This window comes from Fulmarus glacialis, unplaced genomic scaffold (assembly GCF_000690835.1).
Source record: "Fulmarus glacialis isolate BGI_N327 unplaced genomic scaffold, ASM69083v1 scaffold19450, whole genome shotgun sequence".
Lineage (NCBI taxonomy): Eukaryota > Metazoa > Chordata > Aves > Procellariiformes > Procellariidae > Fulmarus > Fulmarus glacialis.
The window spans coordinates 13,348-23,448 of NW_009186145.1; the positions used below are offsets into that span (position 1 = coordinate 13,348).

Below are 10,101 nucleotides of genomic sequence, written 5' to 3' on the forward strand. Positions count from 1 at the left end.
TTAATTCATTAAGTAGCTTCTGAACAACTGCAGGTTGCAGCTAGTGTTTTAAAGTAAACTGGCTCTGGTTTTCTCAGAAATGTCTGTACTGATGGGTATGTGCTGATACAACTGACCTCTGTCCATGCTCTAAGCCCACTTGACATCTGTGGACTCGTATCCTAGAAGCCCTATCATCATGTTACAATACTTGTGTCTGAACAAGCAAGGCCTCTGAAAAGTGAAAGGTTTCAAAAAAAACCCCCATCATTTAGGTTGCTGCACATCTATTTTTATCATTCAAACAACCTCTGAAGGCTAATGTATCCAGAATGGATCACCATGGCCCAAAATACAAATACCAATATTTTATAACATTCAGTAAATAAGTGTCAACAGACAGTAAGACATTTCTATAGTGCTGGGAATAACTTCTCAAAAAGTTCATCATCCATTCTCTCTTATGGAGAACAAAAATTCACAAATTTTTCATACATGTGCTTGAAAGTTCACATTTGACTCCCTATTGTTCCTCAGCCTATGATGTGGTGTCTTTATCAGCTCTGAAATTCAGCAAAATTGTTAATAACAATTAACTAAATACAGGCTACAAGTTCACAGGAATTGGAGACCAAGGCATTAGACATTTTGGAAACAAAAGCTGGAAATCAGTTTGCAGGGAGGTGGAAAGAAAAAAGATCAGATTATACATTAATTAATATTGTTGCTGAACTTTACAGTTTTGAAGCAAATTTTACAGCTGTTCCTGGAGAATATGATCCCATGTTGGTAGAAAGCAGTGAACCATTCCCTTCTCCCCTTTCTTTAAAATCAAATTTCCAACAAGTAGTATTAATATAATAACTTTTTTCCATCAGAAAAGCATTATCTGTCCTTTTTTTGCAATATTTTGTAAGCAAAAGCGATTCTTTTATCATTTACTTCCCTTTTTAACCCAACCACAAACAATTTAAAAAAAACTACTTACTGATGCATTTCTCAAAGTGCCTGTATCTGTATTTACTGTTGCCATAGAAAAAGGCTTTTCAAAATACTTCTGTATTAAACATTCAAAAGAGGGAACTGTGTCGCTGGGGTTTATCAGCCATGCTGCAATCCTTGGATCTAACACGACACTATCAGCAACTACAAAAATAAGTTATTTCTGACAATCAAAATATTTAAATTACCTTACATACTGAGAAATACCACTGAAGTTTTGCCCATCTTTCCTGTAGACACATATCATAAATAGACAAGCATTTACACTACAAAAATGTTAAACATTGAATTTGTAGCTGTAACAAACGGTCAATATCATGACTACACAGGAGGAAGTTCAATATTGAATATTTTTGAAGAGGGTTTTTTGTGGGTTTGGTTTTTGGTTTTGTTTTTTCAAGTTTTAAAATGTGAGTAAACCTTTGGTTCTTAAGATTGACTGTAAAAGCCTCTCTTTCTTACCACTAAAAAATTTCATATTGAAGCTTTTCTTGTGAGTGTCTGCCTCTGGTACAGTTTTGTTGTTGCTGTTACTTGATTGATATCCACAAAATTGCTCTTGGGAGAGAAGATTTACTTCCCAGCAATCAGACTTCTGAGATCTTTAACGTATATATGAATTCACATATGGGTGCACAATGCATTGTTCCCAAAAATCAGAACCTTTTATCCTATAGGGTCGTATGTGCTTATACTGCCCTTTCTCTCACGTTCACATAGATACATAGGATGGAGCAACCCTAGTGCTGTTTCATTTCCCTTCTAACTACAATCTCTACATATGTATTGTAGTACTACAAAGAAGAGGAGAGAGAAACTAGTAACTAGAATGTTTTGTGATATATTCAAAGATAGATCTCAGTATCCTCTTCAGTAACCCCTAAGTAAGTCCAAATGACAACCCACAGGTACAGTTATAGAGAACTCCATGCACGCAACCTTACAGACTTTAATGTCCATAATGCAAGTTACAGCTGCAGGACTATTCCAAAGAGAACCAGGCTTGTTTACCTCCACTGATATAAATGTTCCTGAAAAGAACTTAATGTGGCTGCTCAGCAAAAAGTTTAAAAATAAACCTAGACAAGAATTCTTTTGGATATTAGAAACTTCAGATTCAAATCCTATGCATCAGATAGGATCTAACCTAGATCTAGTATTTCCTGTATGTACAGGTTATAAAATTGTCACTAGTGCCAGCACCATCATGATGTTTCTTTCCCCCCACCTTCCCATTCTCAGGGCTAAGTGTCTTTTGTGTAGATCTTCACACCAGATTCTAAATCATCATCAGTTTACTGTGATTTACTAATGAAACTTTTCAGATGCTGAACACAAGCTGAAGACTCTCCACAGAGTGAGTCCTTCCTGAAAGGTCACACTTATTTTTGTAATTCACTCAGCAGTAATCCAATACATAGAATGAAGAAAAAAAGTAAACATTATATTTACATCTTATCTCTTCTGTTTGTGGTTGCCTTTAAATCCATACAAAAGAATTTTATTTGTTCCTATCAAAAAAACAAGGACCCATTCAAATGATTCCTGATTCTGACAACTATAAGCACCTCTGGAATTTATTTTAGCCTTTCCTCTTGAGCAGAGAAAGTTTTTCTAGGGAACATGAAACATGAAGCAGTTTGATCTTTTCAGCTATAGTCAGGACTGTGTTGAGAGCTTTTGTTTCCACTGGAAGCTATCCTTAAATTATTCAATGATTTGATTCCTGCTCTGAGAAGAAATACATTATCTTGACATGCCAAGCCTCTGGTCACAACCTCCCCCAAGAAGGGTGTTCTTTTCCATGGTACTAAAATTCTGTTTTCCAATATATTACTTAACCACCACTCTAGTTACTTCTACACCTAGTGATTTTAACAGAAACATCAAACACACAGAGATTATAGGATTAGATTATAGATTAGATTAGATAGTTACCTTGTTTCCAGCTAATTTCATTACCATAAACTTGAAGTAGAGTCCTCAGGAAATCTTTTGCATTGAAGCAAATAATCGGAACTTTGCAATGTAGCATTTGAAACAACACTTGCCTGCACAGAAGTAGTTCATTAACACACACTATATTGCTACTAGATTTAGTGAATTTATTTACTTTATATATTTAATTAGCACCTAATACTAAACAGTTAACACAAGACATTTCTTTATTCCTGTAAGAACAGAATACTGTATTTGAATATTAAATTCTCAATTCAATAATACCTGAAGCTTCATTCTATAATAAATTAAACATCCTAGCAGATATGCCTTATCATGCATTCATAAATAAAACAAATCCTTATTTGACACTCAAAATTAAATGCAATCTTAATCTGAAACAGCAACTGGCATCCCTGTAATACTTTAATATACCCAAATAAGATCACAGAGGCTTCTGAGTTAATGTAGTATTGTAAAATCATGACTTAAAAGTTACTAGACAATCTAAATTGCCATAATTGCCTAGTGTTAATATGCTATTTAAATCTAGTATGCTTCATCTTTGTCACATCTTTCCATTCCTTTTGAAAATGTCTATAGTTCCCACATCCATGCTATTTTAAATAGATTTTAACAATTATATGTATTGGTATACAGATTTTACTAATTATTTGTGTCTTTTTTTTAAAAAGCTCTATTTTGGGCAGTATAGAAAAATAATTTTTTATAGCGCTTTCAAGTTTATTTATCTTTGATGATGTGAAACCACAGTACCAAGTTTTTGGACATATCAGAAATTGTGTAGATCATAAGGTATTATTGTATACAGTGTAGATCCACTACTAAAAAACTGCAGCATTCTTACAACAAATAATTACCTATAGGTTTCATCTAAATGCTAATACACTTATTCAACTTATTATTGAATTTTTACTGTTGATATGTACATGCTTTATTGATACGTTATTCTCAATTCAGAACAACCTATATTCAAACTAACAACAAGTTATTAAACTAGTTGTCATACACCTCCAATATTACAGCTGGAGAAGTACAGGTAAATGAAGTGATTTGTTTCAAGTCACAGTGGAGCAGTGGCAGAGATGCAACTAACAACCAAGTCCAACATCTTGAAAATGAATGCTTTGTAATTTAATAACCCAAATTCAGCAGTTTACAATAAAGCAGTTATTACTGAAAGTCAAAATATTCTAATGAAGTTTTAACAGGCTTCTATTATATCCAAGAATCAGATTCAGTTCTCATTTATGCCTTTATGGGGTACTATTTTAAAGTTAATAGTAAGGAATAAAAATGAATTTTGGTTATACTAACTGGGAGTTTAAAACATAATCCAACTTTTTTTTAAAACTTAGTCCAACTATTAAAACAGATACATAAAGCATTTACTTTAAAAAATTATCTCGTAATTTTGATGTAACATTATTACTGAATACTAGGAAAACTTCATTTGGGATCTGAAAAGCCATTTAAAAAGCCTATTGTGCTCAAAAAATTAAAAATATTAGCAGAGCTCAAAAAGGATGTTTACCGTAATAACATCCATCAAAAATGTACTACATAAGAAATGCAGTTCAGGAAATGGAAGATAAGATACAAGAAAGACAAACCTGGATGGATCATATTTTTTGGTGCCCTATAGCTGTAAACTGTTCATAAAGGATTTCTAGGTGAATGTAAACAGCTCCTACCAGAATCCCAATCTAGTTCTGCAGGACTGCACTTAGTAGTACGCTGAGGCCAACGGAATAGTCTATTCTTATTTGGTTTATATTAGCCCAGGCTTGACACAGAACCAATACAGCTAATATGAAATTCAATGAGCTTGATGTGTAAGGAAATTAAGCCTCTGCCATGTAACCAACATCACTGTTGCTAAAAGCATATGTAAAGCAAACCAGTATTACTCTCACCAAGCAAATTTCTTGTGAGCCTGTTGTTCTTGTTCCCAAAGAGATGACCCTTCAGTTTTTAAATAAATTAATTTATCATTTTCATTAGCAGCATTCCAAGTATAGTCAGTTGAAAAGTAACTGGGAGGGCAAGGGTGGTCAGTCTGATTCTTCACTAACACAACAACTCCTTTTACTGATGAGGTTAACACCTGTTAAGTATAATTACAAGAGCGTTTCCTCTGACAGATTTTATGTAATCCTATAAAGAAAATCTCCCACATATTTTACAATATGAAACCTATTATGTACACTAGAGGTATTGCATATACCATTGACACAGTAGAGGAGCATGCAAGTGTTTCAGCCTTGAAACAAAAATCCACAGTGACACAGTGAAAAGTAGGAAAAAATACTCTAATTCAAACAGTCTCACTTTAAGTATACAAATGCTTGTTTAGCCCAAGCGGTTTCTTTTTTTTTTTTAATAAGTTTTACTTGGTAACTAAAAATAAAATGTAGTCAGAAGTATTAAGGTTTACCCGATTTTACATTTATATTTTGGTAAGCAATAATACACAAAACGGGTCGAGTGTAGGCTCCCAATGAACATGGTTTTGTGTTTATCAGTCATATGCACAGTTCAAATGGTTCTACAAAACTGACTCTAAACAAAACACATCATTCACTAACCTGCTCTGAGTCGAGCTGTGAAGAACCATCTTGAAATACCATAGTAGTTACAAAAGCCACTGCCTGTTCTATAGTTGCAAGCAATTCTCTTTTTTCTTCACATCCCAAACTCCTGATATCACAAAGATACTTTTCAGAAGACTCTGTTTGTTCAGAAGTCCAGTTGTATCTTCTTTCATGTGAAGTGTAGATCTTTACAGGTAATCTTCTTGTTTTCTCTGAACAACACGTAGGCACATCTTGCTTTCTTTTAAGGGGAATAGCTATATTCTTTTCACCATCCTTCAGGTTTTTTGCTTCTACTGAATGATTTCTTCCTCTATATCCCCATGTTGGCAAGTCTAAATCCTGGTAATAGCTCCCTATTCTGGTATCTTGACAGCAAAGCATTTCATCGGCATGTACTGTCCTGACTATCTGACCAGCAGCATTTTTTTCAGGGCTGGCAGATGTTTTTAATAAGGCAATTGTGGAATCATGAATCTCCTGGGAAAATTGGAAATTTCTTAGTGAACCAATTATTCAACTTATTAGCAGAAATAAAAATAAACGTACACGAGTTAATTTTGATAAGCTTTGAAGGAAGTGATATTCTATGAAAAAAAAATGTTGATACTAACAAAACAGAGTCAGTTTAGGGGAACTACACTACATAAAACAAAATTCAAGTATTTATCAGTAAAGATTATTTTGTTGATTTATATTGCTTACATCCAAAACCACCACCTTTTTTTTAATCTAGTATTAGTCCAACACTAAAAATGGCAAATTAACAACTGTAAGATGCATCTAGTCTGGTAGCCTGTCTTCCATAGTGACTAGGTTATTAGTGACCTTTGTCTGAAGAGAGAAGAGACCACTCATTTCCATTCTTTAGCTTCAATATTCAGAGCTTTTTTCATGACAGCTTAGTTTATTAAAGAACTTTTGGCAAGGGACCATAATGACTGCTTTGGAAATTCAAGTACACTGAGTCAACTGGATCTCCACCAATTTCTTCAAATAACTTACAAGATTGTAAGACGTAACAAAAATAGATATGAAAGTTGCACGGAAGAAGTATGAATAAGTATTATATTCTATTCTGTTTAATCCACTATGCCCGGAACAGCTTTCCTACTCCAGATAGACCCTGGATCCCTTTACAGCAACATGGTATTAAATAGCATTAAGCAAGAAGTTGCATGGTAATGTAATGATTCTACTCCTTCATCCTTGATTTCCTTCAGAAATTTCCTTGGTATGCACTGGCCCTAGTATTTTCTTACTGTTTATTTTGCTAGTTTCTTCTACAACCTCTTCAGCTGAGATAGAACTTCTGTCTTGATTTCATAAACAAGGGCAACCGGCAACCTTTCCAAGATTCCCCAAGGTAAATGTGTGTTTAACTATTTACAGATATACAGAGTTGTATCCTCCCTCAATACTCCTCTTACACCTTGATCTTCAACAGGTCTTACAGAAGCTGGCAAGCTTTCGACTCCTGAGGCATTTGAAAAAATGATGTATTAGTGACACATTTGCAAGCTGTTTCTCAAAGTTTATTTGGACTACCTACAGATGTTTTGGTTTTGGAGGGGAAATTCCATATATCTTCTTTTAAAAGCTCCTTCATTTTTATGTAATTTCCTTTTTTGAAATGAAGCATTCCTGTAGTGACTTATCTATCTTTTAATGCCTCAGAAAAATTACAGTCCCTGTCAGAGCATCTTTCAGCAGGGAGATTTTGAACCTGATCTCACACAGAATCAAATAAAAAACAATTTCTCTTGTGAGTTCTCTAACCGTTCCACAAAGCAGTTCTCTCCTAATTTTTAGTCTCAGCATCATGCATAAGCGTAATATTCACCCGCTCCATTGGAAAGTAACTGAAGCCTCTCATAATTACTGTATTTTCTGCTCTTGTAGCACAGCCAGTCTCCTTCAGTACCTCTGCTGTCATTACCATTCCAAAAACTAAGGCCTTCTCACTAACTACAAGTTACTGCTGTGCAGGGCTCCCATCCATTCCCCAAGACAATTTTCACTGATCAAAGGATATCGTCCATCTCTATTCAATCTGTATTGACTGAGCAAGCCAGAATGACAAAGCCAATAATTTTTTTTTTTCTGGTTTTGCAATATTCCTCAACCCGGTTCCCATATCCCCAAACCTCAGAACTATGGAGTCAAAAGATGAAAAAGGCTTAGACTGCTTGAGATCATAATTCACAGGACCAACTCTACAGCAAAAGTACAATTAACAGGTTCTAAGTAAATAGAAAAAGGGAGCTAATTAAGCTTTTGCTACTACCAAAATGAATAGTGGTTGTTCTGAACAAAGACAAATTAATTGGACTTAAGCAATGCTAATCAAAAAGTGGACACTATAAAAAGTTACCATAAGTGGAAAAATAATATCACAGGACCAAATGTTTAAAAGCCATAGAAAGACAACTAATTCACTCAAGTGTATTCTCCAGTCAAACTGCAAATAGTTTTATTGTTTAACACAGTAGAATTTGAATTAGGACACTCAAGTAATTATAGAATTGGGAATAAGCAATTCTCTTTTAAAGGTTCAAAAATAAGAACAAAGCAATTTAATTATCAAGTCAGAATAATACAGCTGGAACTACAATTAACCACAGAGAGAAGCAGCTGCTTCCAGGAAGAACTGATCTTCTACTAGAAATAATGACATGGCTGGAAGTAGAGAAAACAACTCCCAGGATGTAGTTTCATAATTTATGTGGATGTAGGAAAATTTCACTAGATGCAGTGAGTCAAAATTAGCACCTCATCATCACAAAAAGGGGTTCCACTACTATCCATGCACACGCACAGCTGCATGTCTATCTATGAGACAATTTAATTTGTAGGAAACTATCCCACCCCACAAAAGAAACCAGTTTTCTGTATCTTGAGCAACCTGAATGGACTTGCTGAAGTGTGCAACATGCACCAGAGTCAGAATAAAGATGGCTGTGAAATTTGCAGCTGGGACAGGAGTACACTTGCAGTATCTGCAACTCATCGATCAACTCAATGGATCTTACAGTCACAGCCAGAGTTGGGGCTGCTGCAGTTATCCATTCCCAGTCTTGTACTGGCACTCACTCGCATGCACATTAAACCAAATCCAGAGAGATGATTAAACCAAAAATTAAACTTCCTAATACAAAGTAATTTTTCATAAGAATCAGCTCACTTTATGATTATGTGCTAGTGATTGTTCAGTGACAGAGGTTTGAGAACGTTTTTAAACCCTGGTAACTACCTAAACGTGGCAACCTCATTTATTTCTGATCAAACTGTCACAAAAGACTAACTTCCTATAAAAAGGATAACAGAAGTGGGGCCAAGAGTCTCATAGGTAAATAGATGTCAAGTGCAAAAAAAGACAGAGGAAAGTTATCTGAACTATGAGTACATGCAATATATTGTGATAAAGCTTGTTATGAAAGAGCCAGTCTATAACAACTTCAAACCTGCTACTAAAAGACTGCTTTTAGTGGTCTTCAATCTTACAATATGCTTGCCTTTTCATTTTTCAGATGTGCATCCTTATCACCTAGTTTATTTTCCTTTGTCTTCTCTATACCTTTAAAAAAAGAATGGGAAACATTTTACAATCTGAGAGCAGTGCATATAACTTAAGTTACATACAGTGTTACAATACTGACACTTTTACCAAACCTAAAATAATTGCAATAAAATTTTCCATGACAACCATTTTCTTCAAATTAATATCATTCATGCTTAGAAGGGCCCTGCAGGTTCCTAAATATGCATATGCAAAAGCATGCTCTGTCCCCATTAACAAAAAATTAATTCAAATTTGCTACAAAGCAGACAAACATTTTCCATGGTATTCAGAAGAGGCATTACTATAATACCACAAATACGCATATTTCCTTCTTTCAAGACAACACATCCCATCTTGATCAAAGTAAAGTTGGGGGCATGAGTCAGAAGAAAAAAAAAAAAAAACCACACACCAAAAAACAAACCCTACACACTTCACAGTTTAACTGTTTTCTTGGAATTAGGCAGTATTATTCCACAATAATTTTCTTCAGTAAAACACTATTTGCATATACATCTTTAGCATATCATGCCCTACAGAGAACTGACCATGCTTCATCCGCAGAGGATAGTTTTTTTACATTGTTCATCCTCACGATAGAACAGGTATTGTAAGACCAGACAAGAACAGAGAGCAAGGAGAATACAGACCCATCAAACTGACAGAAAGGTAAGAAAATGACTAGCACCACAAGCAGCAGGATGACTCTCAGTGCTGCGCCTAAGACAGAGCCCGATGCCACAGCACAGCTGTTAGCCTGGGCCCACCACTGAACTGCCGGTGATATTTAGCCTACAGCTCTGAAAGCAGACAGATGCTGCAGTATAAGGAAGGCTTTGTAAATGCACCTCAGGACTCTGCACCATGCTAAATGAAACTCTTTTCTGCCCTCAACACTGCCCAGTAGCCCCAAGAAGAGGAGAAGCAAGTTAAGACTGGAATAAAAGAACAAGGGGCAACAGGCTAGCAGTAATTACAGACTCAGTAGGTACAGGAAGAGGAACA

The 10,101-nt window shown here is 35.1% G+C and overlaps 1 protein-coding gene across 1 annotated transcript in view; it reads right to left on the reverse strand.

Annotated features, from left to right (window-relative positions):
- POLN (polymerase (DNA directed) nu) overlaps positions 1–10,101 on the reverse strand; it is a gene marked incomplete at its 3' end in the record, with an annotated part of 25,641 nt that overhangs the window by 12,870 nt on the left and 2,670 nt on the right. The window contains exons 2-6 of the mRNA XM_009586948.1: positions 9,050–9,111; positions 5,529–6,014; positions 4,857–5,047; positions 2,920–3,032; positions 968–1,125 (exon numbers count right to left, since the gene is read on the reverse strand). Of these exons, the coding sequence (XP_009585243.1) occupies positions 968–1,125; positions 2,920–3,032; positions 4,857–5,047; positions 5,529–6,014; positions 9,050–9,111 (1,010 nt within the window). The remainder of the gene's footprint in view (positions 1–967; positions 1,126–2,919; positions 3,033–4,856; positions 5,048–5,528; positions 6,015–9,049; positions 9,112–10,101) is intronic.